A 16,405-nucleotide genomic window follows, 5' to 3' on the forward strand; every position below is an offset into this window, starting at 1 on the left:
ATATACATCATTTACCAGCTTGTTAAAAGTAGATAAGTTATTGAGACCGACAATGCAACCTAATTAGTAATATGGTAAACAAGAAAATTATGAAATATTATATTACAAAAAAAGATATCAATTAATATTCCATTAGATATAACGGTTTTTCATTACTCTCAGACCGTAGCTCCATAAAACAGGGCTCTCTTACCGACGCGGCCGTATCGGGTCCATATTTTTAATTGAATAGTACCGCGGCAGGCAGACGATAAATATCGACCGTTTGTGAGGCATGTGTAGTAAATAGTAAATAATAATTTTAGTAAATACAAAAACGGTTTGATATTTGAATTTAAAGTCATATGAGGCCGTTGGTACGAGTTCATTTCTCATTTCATTTTTTCAAGCGCGGTGATGAGTTCTGCCACTCAACACGCAATGCCTCGAAAAATTCGACAGAAAATGGGGAATGAAGTGACTTAACACTGTGTTTCCTCTGGCTACCCTGCTATGTGCAGGATACAGCTTGAAACTGGATGACTAATTTTATTTGAGTGTGTGAGAATCTATTTAAAATAAAAAGTACTGCTATGGAGAATTTCTATAATGTTAATGAAGTCCCCGCGAGCTCTGGGCACTTGAACTAGTATTATGTCGGAATTTTCCCGCTCCCCCAGAGACCTGACTATGCTGTATATAATTAAAACCAAAATAAAATATTAAATTTTTGCATGACTCAACGAAAGGAGAATGTTTAAAAAAATATTTGTTGGTACGTTCTGGACCGTTTTCTATCGATTATATTTTCAATCTTATGAAATTTATATTTTAGTTTTGTATTTTGTTTAGAGGTTTGGAAATATTTAGGTACGTTATATATTTTCCATTATTCTTACTCATTTATATACCTGGCGGCTCTCAGTAATCTCTCTCAAGTAGCCACAAGAGTTAAAAAATGTATGAAGTTAAATAATATAAATTGCTATAACGTCCTTTGTTTTGGAGACCGTCCGTGGTGCAGCAGCACATCGTCCCTCTGTAAACGAGACCGTAGTGGGTTCGATTCATACTTGAGGAGAATTAATTATTGTCATTTCCTCGCTGTGCTAACAAGACAAATGCGTTCAGTTTCCCCACTCAACACTCAATGTCTGGAATATTTTGTGGGAAATGTGACGATTAAGTAACTTCGCCTACTCTGAGGCCAAAAAAAAGTATTTATTGAAATAAATAAATATACTTGAATAAATATACTATAAATAATATACTTGAACAACTCACCGTGTTCATCTTTGTAGCGTCGGCATAAAGAAAACATTATTGGATTTATATGTGACCGGTGTGCGTGTGCCTGAAAGGTAAAAAAATATGCTTAGTAAATTTTAAAAAATAAAAGAAAAAAAAAACCTAATCAACTTAAGGCTTCCGTTACCAGCACACAGTAGGGTAGGCAGAGCGAACCTTTCTGCCGAATTCCGAAATTTCCGAAAACAGACAGACAGACAGACAGTTGAGCTGCGGAACTCAACGCCACTATTGGCCTCAAATTCAAGCAATGTGGAAAGTATGTTTTTTTTTTCCTTTTTATTTCATTACAAACTAGTGACATAATATACTCGTAGAAAGAGATAAATCATATCAACAATCTGCATTTGAAAAGCCGTATTGAAATTTTAATCTTTGGATCGAATCTTTAGAATATTTCCAATGATTCAAATTTCAATACGGGTAATGAGAGCCTTTAAAATCGTCTTTATAATTTAAAAGCTTTGAAATTAATAAAAGAATTTACAAATATTAAGAGACATTTTTTTTGCTTCACGCATTATCCCGCACACAGCAGAAGGCACCTAGTGTTAAAACACTCCGTCCCCCACTTTAATAAATGAAATTGCCGTTCTACACTTTAATAAAGTTATTAGAACACGAAAATAATCCAGGTTAGTAATAAATATTTATATAAATATTTCAATCGGACAAGCCGGACAGCCACTAGCGGTCGCTAATAATCTAAATATATTAATACCCGAATGGGGATCGAAACCACAACCGTCGCGATTGCGGTTAAACACTGTGCCACTGCGCAACGATTACGTAAATATTATATAACAATTCTCTTTAAAAGTTATCTCGTCATCCTATAAAGTTTTTGACTTCCCAATATCTAAGAATTTATCGGGAAGTGAAAAACTTAATAAAAATATAATAACTGTGTATCGTAAAAATCTTATAAACTGGGGCAAGGAGTTTATATAATATTTCATACATTTTTCTATTTATTTTATTTTAAACTTCTCAACTTTTTAATGACTTCTGCTTGACATCTTCAGTCTTTAAAATTATAGAACTAATCGTATCAACCAGTTTTTTAATTTCTTTATTATTCAACATACAAATACTATCATAATAATTTTTATTTTAAATTTATATAAAAAATATTTATATTCCTTATATTTTAGTATTCACATACTATAGAAATATGATTATTACTTTTAAAGGACCTATGTTTGATTTAAATAGACTTGAAAGCTCCATATAAAGCTTCTATGTTAACTTTAATTTTCGTTATTCAATTGTGTACATAAATTACATATATAAATATCAACTATAAAGAATAAGGCCAGTTGTGGCGCAGGGCACAGGCATGTGGGTTGTAGGTTCGATTCCTACTTGAGAAAATGAAATATTTAATATTTCAGAATTCATCGAAAAGTGGGGAGCGAAATGTTTTAACACTACGCTCTCTCTAGCTACCCTACTACTACATGCGGGATTCAGCGATAAGCTGAAAAAAAAAACGTATAAAGATAAAAATATGCTTAAATAAATATTTTCTCCGAGAATTTTCCTCTTGACACAAAAAACTTGAAACATGAGGATTTGTTCTCAGGATTATCCTTCTAATGGAGCAGTAAATGCAGCAGCATGCACGCTCTTACAGTCTCACATTTCATTGAAAAATGTAGTACATTGCGATTTAAATTTCGTAATTTTTCAAGCAAGATTGAGAATATATTCAAAATATTTTATACATCCTATATCTTATAAAACAAAGTCGCTTTTCGTGTCTGTCTGAACTTTCTAACTCTTCTTCTTCTAAACCACCCAACGGATTTTTATGCGGTTTTCACCATTAAGTCGAGTATTTCTCAGGGAAGGTTTATATATAGTTTATTATTTGTACATTCTTATGTAAATTAACATAAATACGATAAATGTGTCTAAACTCCTACCCGTTGAGACACTTTCGCGCATGCGCTGCTTTAATGGTAAGTACTACATGAAAATAATGTACTGGAGTATTGTTCCTCTTAATAAGATCTACAAAAAAGTCAGCGAAGGCATATTCATATCTTTTAAGAATAACGTGTAGTGATCATATTTCTGTCTAAAAATAGTAATTTCAATATATTTTTTATTGTGAGGGATATTTTTCCATAATGCTATTATTCCTTATCCTTTAAAATACTTTATTAATTTTCTACGTTAAACGAAGATAAAATTTGCTGTTTACACTATTTCGAAATTGCGAATAGTTTTAGAGAAAAACGCATTTAATTATTGACACATCACGCCGTTGACTCATCAGCTGTGCCGACTCAAGTTTTACTTATCCCTTACTCTCAGCATATAAATAAGTATATTAGTTACGTTGGCCATTTAATGTAGATCAAAACTGTCTTTTACTGTTTTTTCATTTTAATAAGTACTTTAGAAGTTGTTACAATATCAAAACATCCTTGCTGCGAAACGCGCCCCGCGACGTTTTGCTTATACAAGCGCGTCATGAGCAGTCATCGGTTGTTCAGTGATAGAATGTTCGCCTGCCACGCGGGCGGCCCGGGTTCACTTCCCGGCCGATGCATTCTATTTAATTTTCCTCACAGGCAGCCACGTAGTGCTTGCTTTTCATCAGGGACAGAATACCCTCTTCAGTATTAACCACAAGCTCGAAAAAAAAACCCGCCCGCTATAGAGGCATAGCAACGAAGATTTAGATGCGTTTGCACGTATTGGATAATTGGAGTTGAATGTATTATTTCAGCGCGATATATTTGGTTTCATATTTTTTATAGTAGTTATTAGTTGGTAGGCTTTTGTTTATAATTTCTTCCGTTTAAAAATAGTCATTTAAATATATTTTAATAACTACTTGAAAAGATTAGTAGCACAGATTTAAAATTACGGTATCTACTAAAAAATCCTTGCTGTGTAAAACAATTGGAAAATCCTTATTGACACTACGAAAATGCGGGTTGCATTAAGGTTTAATTAATTTTCACATTATCTTAAGTGCAAACATACATTATATGAATAATCCAGTAGTTAAAGCGGGCGAAGCCGCAAGGGGGTCGCTAGTTTAAATATAAGATTAAAAGTTGTTGTTCGAAGCCAGTCCTGACGCAGATGCACAAGCGTGCGGCCAAAAATGCGATAGGCTTTGGGTTCGATTCCCATTCGAGGAAATAAAATATTTAATATTTTCATTTTCTCACTCTGGTAGAGGTAGAGGTAGAGGCAAAGCGCAACTTTGAGTTTCCTCGACCTCGAAAATTCAACGAAAAGAGTGGACCGGTAGTATCTTAACACTAGGTTAATTCTGCCTACCTTGCTATAAGCGGGATGTACAGCATGTCGCTAAAAAAAGGGATTAAATATATTGTTAATTAGTTTTTTTTATTATTATTATTATTATTCAAATAATTATGTTAAATATATCATAAATTAAATTATTATAATATATTTCTAAATAATTATTTCATTAATATAATGGAATTCGATGTATACTTGCTATCCCCAACATGTAACGGAGGTCAAACAGTAATCACTCTGTGTAAAAACCTGAAGTAATCCGCAATTACTAAATTAGGTCACAGGCTGAGCTTTTCAATGCCTAGCTTAGATCAAATATTAAATATAAATCTCAATTATATAATTATAAATAATATTTTTATTGAAATAAGTTTTATTTATTTATTTTATAATAGCTCAGGCTGGAATAAAAAGTATCTGTTACGATTCAATATTTTTTTCCACCTAATAATTGACTTTTTCTTTTTATTTAGAAAATATTTATTAATCTATATTAAAAATTGTAAAAATGCAAGTAAGTAATAGCGAAGAATATAATAATTAATCGAAACCTAAGATGTATTTTTGTACATCTACGATATATCTCATAGCATACCGGGAAAAAAAATAAGAAAAACAAGTATAATAAAAGAAAAAATACGAAAATTCCAAACCAACAATGGTTAGAAATAGATTTTAATAGATAGAAACTTACCAAATCTAGACCCACCATCAAATATTTTATATGAAACTTACCTTTTAACCTACAAATGCGATCTCGCCTGACCAAACTCCATTATGAACACATAAAATTAATAACAATTAATTTAAATATCGTATACACAGTAGAAATAAAAGTTTTTCATATGTTTCTGAGTGGCAGAGGCGAAGACGAGTACGGCACGCGGAGGGTTTGTGGCGACTGGCGTAGTTCCCTCCAGCTCGATAGAGGTCGATCAGATCGACATCAGGCTTAGAAGTGTCACGGTAATGTGGTTCGAATCGTTTACAATGAAAAATGCAATATTCTAGTCTTCTCATGTGGAAGTGGATGAATCGAATGAGGTATGATATGAGCGGGCGAAGCCGCGTGTGGGTCGCTAGTGTATTTTTTTTTTTAGTATTTATTGAAGTTCTGTTTGTGATGAATTTCTAATAAAATTATGGGATTAGATAATTTTAATTAATTAAAATTATATTAGTATGTTTTAGTTATATTCAATTATATTTGAAGTTACATTCGTATTAATATATTTTTTTTATCAGCTTCACGCTGTTCTCCGCACACAGCAGGGTATACAGAGGGGAGGGAACACTAGGTAGTGATAAGACATTCCGTTCCCCACTTTCTGCTGAATTGCGTGTAGAAAGGTGGAACACCAGAGCGAAGATATGAAAATATAAATTTAAATAAATATTTAATTTTCTCGAGTGGGGATAGAACCGACAACCAGTCGATTTTCCTTTCCTTTCTTAGGAAACCTTACCTACAATTAATTATCGGTAAATCAAATTCCATAGCGTTAGTTGCGCTCTTGAAACTTCATTTTAATTAACTTTTTTGTTAATTAATTTCTCTGTAGAGTTAGGTAAATAATAAATAGAAAGCTCACGTTTCTTTTATAGAAATGTGAAGTGTTATTTTCATTCTTAGAATTTAAAAGCAATTTTAAACAGTAGAACATTTAATTTATTTGCAGAACACGACTCGAATATTTTGCTAAACATGTATTTTTCATTCCGATTGCATTAATTTAGGCATTTATTCTGAAGATATGTTTATATAAATAAAAGAATAGAATAGAAAAGAATAATATTAATTTTAAAAAATGTTCTTCCACTCAACACTAGGTTGCCTCTGCCTACCCTGCTGTGTGCGGAATACAGCGTGAAGCTGAAAAGAAATAGAAAATTAAAAGTTAAAAAATATTAAAATATTATATCTACTATGTCAACAGCTTTATATAATTAACCTGAAAACACAACACTTATTTATGTTAAAATCTTAATACGCCATGACATAAAATAACATAAACATAAACAAAAAACAATTGTGCAGCCGTCGAAACCGCCAACTAATTATATTATTGTACATTTGTTCGAAATGAGGCCTCCTACCGATTGTTATCCACTCGCTCATATCATTGTGGAAAGTTGACATTTAATTAATGATATCGAATGTGATATCATAATATCTAAGGGATTGTTAGTAGAGCTATTTTATAATTATTTAACTGGAAGTTCGATTCTCGATATTGACAAAAATATTTATATTATCATATTTTTTTATTTTGTGCCTCTATATGTAATTATTTCATGTCATTTTATCTACTACTTATACTATTAGCTTTACGTTGTATCCCTAGCGGGAAAGACAGAGACAGCGGAACGCTAAACACTCTCATCAACCTCATCAACCTTTGCATACATACCCTTATGTTTTATCTATATCATTCAAATATTTCTTTAATATAAACAGCCAAATAAAAAAAATCAAAACAGTTTATTTTCTAAATTATTTTACTCCACAATATGAAACAAAATGAAATAACCAAAAAAATACACTTGTTATCCTCCCTATATCCGGGCGTCTCCCGGCGTCTCCCGTAACCGGGTCACGCGGTCACCCCGCGGCCCGGTCACCCGGAGCACCCGGGGGGCGCCGCCCGCCCTCGTCTGCACTCTGCCCATTGATTCCGCGTTGTATGATCAGCTGTTATGGTTGGTAAAGGATTGCATTTCTGTGAAGAATTTTTTTTGTATTGTAATTTTAAGCTACGATATATATAATATAATATTACGAAAATATTAAAAGGAACCTTTATTTTTTTGGTTCACGCTGTATCCCTCTCAATTGCTGCTGAATTTTGGAAGCATTGCGTGTTGATTGGCGGGACTCAACGCCGCGCTTTGCCTCGAAGCGAACACCAGAGCGAAGCGAAATATAAATAAATTTAAATTAAAATATAAATAAATATAAACACTAGTTAAAGGTCAGAAGTAATTAAATATATTGATTCGTCGAAATAAAAATATTATAAAGTATAATTTGAAACTGTAATTAAAATTTATATGAATAATTCACAATTATTTATTTTTATATGTTAATTTTAATGATTATAATTTCTTTACCGAAGTATCTCATTATAATAAATGGTAGTCTAACTCACTAACGTAGATGTTAGGAAAGTAGAAATTAAAAATATCCATATTCGACTTAATATTAGTTTTATTTTGTAGTCTCTATTACTTTAAATTTTTATACTGTATTTCACTACAGTCGAAGAGTCTTAGACGCCCTTAAGTTGAGTTTTCAGGATATTAACACATTTTTCTGTCGGGAGGAAAATAATAGTAGAAATAACCTAGATATTGCTGGACAAGGTCGTGTCATTAACAAAATCAATAGTATCTTTAGTTATCAACTGATTAGATGATTCATTTTTTAAACCACTCTCAAATTCAGAATATTCTAAATCAGCAACATTTTTAGGCAATTGAAAAAAACACCGAAGTCTTTTATTTACAAACTTAATAATTCTTCTCGCATTCATTAATTCTTTCTTCAGTTTCAGTATCAAATTTGACTTTGACTCCAGAAGGGTCATTAATTTTTCTTTTTCTATTTGTAAAAGTAAATATTTGGTGTGTGTTTTAGATTCCCGCTGATTTGCCACTTCTAATTGTCTTTCCATTTCTAACATGATTAACTTGAAATTGTTCTTTGTCTCCTCCAAGTTCATTTTGGTCTCGTTAACTTCGTTTGTTAAACTATTTATACAGTTATAGAGTTTCTCCGTATCAAGAAAGTTATCTTCTTTAGTGCTATTTTTTATTTCTATATTATTTTCTTCAATTGTTGTTACGTGAATTCCAAATGGTTCAGAATTTTGTAGATTAGTCGTATTCAAATGATCACTCTCTTTGATTTCTGATGCTGGACGGCATACACCCTGTGATATGTTTGTTTTAAAGCTGTTTATTTCCGACATTATATTGGGTAAATTTTTATAAATTTATAACAAAATTAATAGTTAAATCACTTATTAAAGATTAAAATAAAATAAAAATCACTCATTTATACAATAATATTTAAATAATAAAGCAAGGAAATATGATACACTGTCTTTTACTTTGTAATTTATCCAAATATACGCGTAAATACACATACGACATTAATGACAGTTATAGATAAATATATCCAATAAAGAGTATGAATATAAAGAAGTTATTTATATATATTTTTAAGCCTCCGACGCAAAAAGAAGAATTTTATAAGATGGATTTGTCTGTCTGTATGTCTGTAGCACCGTAGCTCCTAAATTATTTTCTTTCATTTCTTAGCAAGTTCTTAGGTTATCTTTTATGAAATTCGCGTTAGTATTTAAAGAGCTGTAAGCAATTTGCCAAGATGAGGTAGAAATATTTTATATCGGGCCTATTTTTAAATTTTTAATTCAAGTTATTATTAAAAATTATCAAATAACTATTAATCTGTAAATTATGCAATAAAAAATATTATACATTTTAAATGGGCACTAAAGAGTATATGAAACGTAAAATATTGAAGAACTATCGCTAGAACGAGCACAGCTCTGCCGGCCAGATGAGACCAGCGAAGCGCGGTATTGCTGCCTGCTAACGAACAATGCACTGAGGAACATCGTGGTTATACATACATACGTATTATATAAATACAAGTATTTTTAATATTAAAATATTTTATCTCTAGTTTTAGTACTATGTATTTTATCTGTGGTTTTATTTTGTTCTAAAAAAATGTTAGCAGAGTTCCAAATAGGTTTTTTTTTATGGAAGAAGGACAAGGCAAACGAGCGTTCGGGTCACCTGGTGATGATCACCGCCGCCCACGACCCCGTGCAGCACCAGAGAAATATCGAATAGGTATATCAAAATTCATTGTTATCATCATTCATAGCTTCACGCTGTATCCCGGGCACAGCAGGGTAAACAGTGGAACCCTGGGAACCTAGTATTAAGACACTCTGTATCTATTAATAGATTTCCGTTCCCCATTTCTAAAATCAAAATGATAATGAATGAGGCATAATAATCTCATAAATATTTGTTATTATAATTAATAATTGTCAGGGTGTACAAAAACGTTATTTCTGTGTTAATAATTATCAACGTTATTTTAATTATCTTTAGCATTTTCGTGCAGCAATATACAGTGGGTAAAGAGTTCTACATTCTATTATCTTTGATATTTCACTTTTTGCTTTTATTATAAATTTTATATAATTGAACTTGCACTAGATAAATGTGTTACTCAAATACATAGTAAATATGTTATATTTTACTACACTGTTTACAGAATAAAACAAAATTCTAGTTTCACAATTACGTTGCCAGAGTATTCTACAAAATAAAAGCCAATTTTATTACCATATACATAAGTATTTATGTAGAAAACAGACTAAACTTAAATATTCATAGCCATGCAATTTATTTATATCCTATAGAAAATAGATTTAAAGTACGCATCGAACGGAAAATCGGCAATAAATAACTAATAGAAACAAATTATATAATGAAACTTTTCCATCAAATGGACCTACCCGGTACCTGCCCGATACCTACACGGTAATCCTTTTAAACCTGGACCAAAGCATTGGAAATTGTGGAAATTTGAATAGAGCCGGCACAAACATCGGTCGGTAAACGTTTCGAGAATTTATGTAAACAGAAATTGAAACGATTGCTCGTGGATAGATGGGTGATCAAATATATTTAACTAATTGCCACTATGTTTATTTGTTTTGCAAAGTAAAAAAATATTAATATGTTATGCATAGTCGTTATATGTAAATAATTACGTTATTATATGTAAATAATCTAAATGGCAAATGAATGAAAAAACTTTTAAAAACAGAAAAAAGCCTTTCTTCGATCATAAAAATTGAAGTTCAAGTCGTTGCGCAGAGGTACAAACATGAGACTGTAAGCGCGACAGGCTGTATTCGATTCCCATTCAAGGAAATGAACTATATAATATTTTCATTTCTTCTCTCTAGTGTCGAGGCTAAGAGCGTCGTTGAGTTCCTTAAATATTAAATTATACATCCTTTAGTGATAATTACCCATTTACATTTTAAATTAAATTGATAACACCGTAGTGGCGCAACGATAGTGTCTGGCTGTCAACGCGATGATGTTGTGTTGAATTCCTACTGAAGAAATTTATTTTCATTTACTCGCTCTTTTTATAGGACTATTTTAAGGTTCCTTTTGATTTTCAGGTTCCTTTTGGTTACCAACTTAACTTTTAGCCAAACTTTTCAAATCTAATAACAATTAAAATCCAACACTAGATACATTTGCACCAGTTACAGATAATTAATCGATTTTGTGTGTAAATTAGTCGAACTTGATTGCACAATATGCTATTAGTATTCAATAGACGTACATGTACCGAGTTGCGCTCAAATGACGTTTATATTGATATGTCCATGACGTTTTCATATTGGGATACGAATTTAATTAGAATCTACTCCTGTAAAAAATAGCCAAGTTAGTAAAAATATAGAGCTTGAATTTTACCCTGAGTGAACGCAGAACTTGGCACCCATATCTGCTCCGATCTGTTCGTTTTACATTTTAGTTTATATTTTATGAGATATAATATTTTATTATGATTAATTATTAAAATTTTGTTATTTATAAAATCTACTTATATTCCTATGTTGTTGTACGCTGGCGCGTATCTTGATGTTTTTATGAAAGATCTTTCCGTAAAATTCCAAGCCGCCACGGGTCCCCAGCACATACGAATACGTCCCCAGCACGGAAAACCACATGAACTACCCTCCTTTGTGTTAGTTTGTGCTCTATAGTTTTAGCGTCATATTGATTAAGATTCATCTGCCCAAAAAACAATGATAATCACAAATCGAAACATATAGTAAAGCTAAAAAAATGGGATTATTAACAAGATTGAAATAGATTAAGAATAAAGGGTAAGTTTAAAGTAAGTAAGGTTCTGTAGGTATATACATATATAACTACCATTCACACGAGTAGCCTGTAAAATATTAAACTCTTAATTTAATTAAATATTCTGTGCAATATGAACTATTCATTTGAGTTAAATAAATCAAAATCGAATGAGAAATCCAATATAAAGTTCATTACATATTAATAAGCAGCCAGCACTGCGCTGCTTTCGATCACTAATAACTTCGTCTAAGCCAAGTATAAGCTAGAACCGATGGGGCGAATTCATTATTAAACTCGTTATTCACACATGCTGGTGCATGTAATATATAAATAATCTAGATTTTTAGAGAGATTTATAGAGGGGACTCTTGGAAACGAGGGGAAACATAGGTGGATATACAGTTGACGAGGCTAGCTTTGTATTTGTGTGCGAATTTAAAGTAATGCCAAAAAAAACTTAAGAAATAAAGTTTTTATTAGAAATCAATAAAATATTCTAGCATATAAAAATATATGGATTATTAAAAATTGTACCATAAATTTTACCCTTGTCTGTGATGCCATAATAAAAAATAGACAATAACGAACCAGTTACGAGTAGTATGGCAGGCTAGCTGACATTACACTTACTCTATATATATTAATTAAAATAATTAATTAAATTAATTACAATAATTATTTAATTTAATTTATTTACAATTTCCTTCCACGCGTCACCGAACTGTGGAATGGCCTACCCGCGGCAGTGTTTCCAGGTCGGTACGATATGGGTACCTTCAAGAAGCGCGTCTATCTCCACCTCAAAGGCCGGCAACGCACCTGTAGCTCCTCTGGTGCTGCACGGGGTCGTGGGCGGCGGTGATCACCACCAGATGACCCTAACGCTCGTTCGCCTTGTCCTTTTTCCATAAAAAAAAAAATACAAAGTTCAGCTTAGACCTCGCGAACTCCTTTATAAGGAGTTGAGCTCCTTTGTAAGAGGTATTTGTCAGTTCAAAGTTATTACTTTGAACTGACAAACACCGAATGAAATTTGACACGACCCAAATGCTCCGACGACACCGAATTTTAATATAAATCCAATATCGAGGGATCTAAAACAAAATAAAACAAAACAAATATGATAAAACTAGCGTCGATCCGGAATACTGTTAAAACTTGCGATATATTATGCAGCTAACCCCATTTCAAGAGTACATTCGACGTCCCACTTTCGCGACCTCGCCTGCACAATGCCGAGACATCTGTACTCCGTACCTATGTATAGTTGCTATACTATCACACTCTACTATTTGCAGTTTTATGCTTTATCCCGAATATCAGGATCGTAGTGTCTATATACTCCTTTCTCCACCTTAATCTCAATTGCGAATGAAGTGGAAATCAATAATTTAAATATAATCATTGCCCCGAGTGTGAATCGAACCCGCAACCATCGCTATCCTATTGCGGTACATCTTACTAGACATGACGGTCTATATTATGGTCTATATATTTCGTCTAGGCGTTTTATTGAATTAAAACTACACGGGCTATTATTCAATTACGTCAGAGATGCTAAGTTAATAAAGTCGATCGATTTCTAACGATCTTGTTTTCCACTTCAAGTCTTACAAATAAGATATCTATAACTTATAGATTATTACATAGTTATAAAAGGAAGATTATCTTTTTGGTAAAGAAATCCTAGAGTGACTCATGTGTTTTCTTATTTTTTATATGTCAAAAGTCTTACAAACTAAGCTTGGAAAGAGTGTCGCGGAAGGTCCTTAACTTGCACTCTTAAAAGCTATAAACTGAAAGCCTAAATGAAGATGCTAGTGGTAGAAAAAAGGAAAAAAACTATATGACGGGCTTACTAACATGTATTTCATACCTGTAAAGTTTTATATAGTTTAAAAAATGGTCGCTTAACACTTTATTTGCGTGGACTTTAAAATTCAATCCATAAAGTTACTTCTTTAGTATAAAGTAAGTATCTCTATTCCAGAAGGACTCTAGTGTTGAGACACTCCGCTCCTCACTTTCTGCCAAATTCTGGAGGCATTACGTGTTGAGTAGCGAAACTCAACGCCACGCATTGCCGAGAACGAGTCGATCCCACAAGCTCTCGCGTTTACAGACAGACGTTTATATCTCTCTTAAATTCTCTTCTATCTCTCTATTCTCTCATTATATAGTCTCATAGACTTTATTGATATAAAATAGTAGGTATATAACTAAAATACCTGCGAGCTTCACAACTGGCATTGTAGTCTAACAACCGGAACATAAAAGTTCATAGAGCTTCTTCAGCTAAAAAACTTCTGCCTCGAGTACTATTTTCTGCATTCTCCCATACAATGAATAGGTTCCCTCATCGCACCAATGAAAATATAATAAATATGTCTGTCGGGTAGTTTGAAATGTTGATATTATTTTTATATTCATCTTTTATTTAAATTTTTTCTCTACTACCAACTGGTTTGCTTAATGTAAATTTTTGTATTGTTTGGATGCTTAATGTGACCTTATATTGTAGAATAGTGTATTTGAACTGGAAGAAGTTAATGCTTATTTATCTATAACTTTTTAAAATATTTATACTTTTGAGCTTTATATCTGTAGTATTCCTGTGAAAATAGTTCCAATTTACGTCGTAGTAGATCGTTTCTACGGCGTAGACTACTCGTATTACTACTCTAATTATTTTATTTCATTAGCTTCACGCTGTATCCCCGACTTAACAACAAAGCAGGATAGGCAGAGGGAACCTGGGAACCTGGAATATTTCATTGATTGAATGAGAATCGAACCTACTTTCTGTTTCTATTACAGTCGCACTTGTGAATGGCATTTATGATTATACGTGCATTGCATACCGTGTAATATATAATATTCATTTGGATTGCTACTTACAATTATTTAAGATATTCTTGATGTTATTGAAGAATATTTTTATTTAATTTCTTTTAAGCCGTAACATTCCGCTACACATTATATTTTCGTGTCAAAGCAGGTTTTAAGTTGACTGAAAAAAAAAAGTTTTTTAGTGTTCCGTAACTGAAAAGGAAAAAAGGGAACCCATCACTTTGTTGTCCGTCTGTCCGTCTATCAAGAGCGTTTATCTGAAATTTGTATCAAATATTCATGTGTACGGTCTCTTGAAGTCTCCGTTCCCCACTTCCCACCAAATTTTCGAGGCACGACGTGACGAGTAGCGGAACTCAATGGCACGCTTTGCCTTGTTACCAGAGCGAAGAAATGAAATTATTAAAAAACTGTAATTTATTTCCCCGAATGAGAATCGAATCCATAACTTGTGCCACTGCGCCACGACGGCGTCTTATGCAAAATAAAAAGGCCGTTTCTTTTGTTTAACAATATATTTATTTCAAGTACATATTTTGAAATCCGTGATAGTAGGTTCAATATAGTAATAGAAATCAAAAAACAATTTCTTAATTTTCTTTCTTAATTAACTCTACGTTGTTTTATAGTATGGATATTTTTTATATTACTATTGATTACTTTATTAGAATATTATGCTATTATTATTATATACTTTTCTTAATTATATTCTTAATAAAAAAATTCATATAAGGTATTAAAACTTTGAATAACAAAATTAAAAGCAGATTTAAATTAAAGTATGAAAAAATATGAATTTTTGAATTAAATATTTATAGAACAGAAAAAAAATGATATTTATAGAATTTTTCCAATATAGATAAAAACTTAATATATCAATAATTAATATTTTAAATATTTTTTTACTTTCACAGCCCAATAGTATGTCGAGATTCTTTTTAGGTACATATTTATTGAGATTATAATAAAAAATATATATATTTAGATTACATTTTTGGTCTCTTCTTATATTAGTGTAAGATATTTATAAAATTAGCACAATTTTTTTTAATGGTAAACTTTAACTTTTAAGATTTAATCTTAATGCATACATCAAGATTAAATTATATGAATTACACATTCAAAAAATATCCTTATTGCAACGGAAATCAAAAATTACAATTGGTGCTTTAAAAATTACAATTTTAATTATTGTATTATTATTATTTTATTTTTAAGAAATAACAATAACTTCACAAATAGAATATAAATGTAAATCTATCTTTATCACACAAAGCGACGATATTTTGTCACAATGACAGGACAACCTAATTTACGAGTAAGTCCTTATATTAATGCTAAATTTGGATTAACAGAAAGATACTTGTGGAAGAGCGGGTAATCTGAAGAGAAAAAGAGAGTGAAATTTTATAAAAATAAAACCTTAGAAATAGTGTCGGCTGCGTACAGCATCTAACTGTAAACACGACAGTTGTGTTGGTTCGACTAACTAACCGCTTGTTTTTAGACGTTGTAAGTTGAATGGCGGAACCCAACGCCTCGCTTTGTCTTACCAGATCGACGAAATCGAAAAGACTGTGAAAACTGTGAGAAAATGGCTTACAGATGTTTTTCAGCTGTAACGCCTAGTTATTGTTATTTTTATATAATAGTACAGAACTGAACATTATTTATAAAAGTACCTTTACCTCCATCTGGCTATATGAACACCGTGATCCAAGTTCTTAGGACTGCATAGAACCTTTCAAGGATGAGAAACTCCTCCAACGTAGAACTGCATAGCGTTAACATTATTAATACCTACAAAAAATTAATTTAATACAAACATAACAAAATTATGAATATTACAAAAGTATTTCTAATTTAAAAGCACAATTGGAATATTTTAATAAAATTAAAATCAACGTCGCGCTTTGCCTCGACACCAGAGCGGAGAAATAAAAAAATTAAATATTTCATTACCTCGAGTGGGAATTAAACCTACATCTATACGGCTGGCTTCAAAACTTTTTTAAAAAAAATGATTTAGAGAATTTAATAG

The 16,405-nt window shown here is 31.8% G+C and overlaps 1 protein-coding gene across 1 annotated transcript in view; it reads right to left on the minus strand.

Annotated features, from left to right (window-relative positions):
- Positions 1-5,451, minus strand: part of LOC146536640 (uncharacterized) — a 67,729-nt gene extending 62,278 nt beyond the window's left edge. The window contains exons 1-2 of the mRNA XM_085189136.1: positions 5,311-5,451; positions 1,264-1,333 (exon numbers count right to left, since the gene is read on the minus strand). Of these exons, the coding sequence (XP_085045262.1) occupies positions 1,264-1,300 (37 nt within the window). The 5' untranslated portion in view covers positions 1,301-1,333; positions 5,311-5,451. The remainder of the gene's footprint in view (positions 1-1,263; positions 1,334-5,310) is intronic.
- Between the last annotated feature and the right edge of the window lie 10,954 nt (positions 5,452-16,405).

This window comes from Heliconius melpomene, chromosome 8 (genome assembly GCF_056956725.1).
Source record: "Heliconius melpomene rosina isolate 202511_hmr_F chromosome 8, ASM5695672v1, whole genome shotgun sequence".
NCBI classification, from domain to species: Eukaryota; Metazoa; Arthropoda; class Insecta; order Lepidoptera; family Nymphalidae; genus Heliconius; species Heliconius melpomene.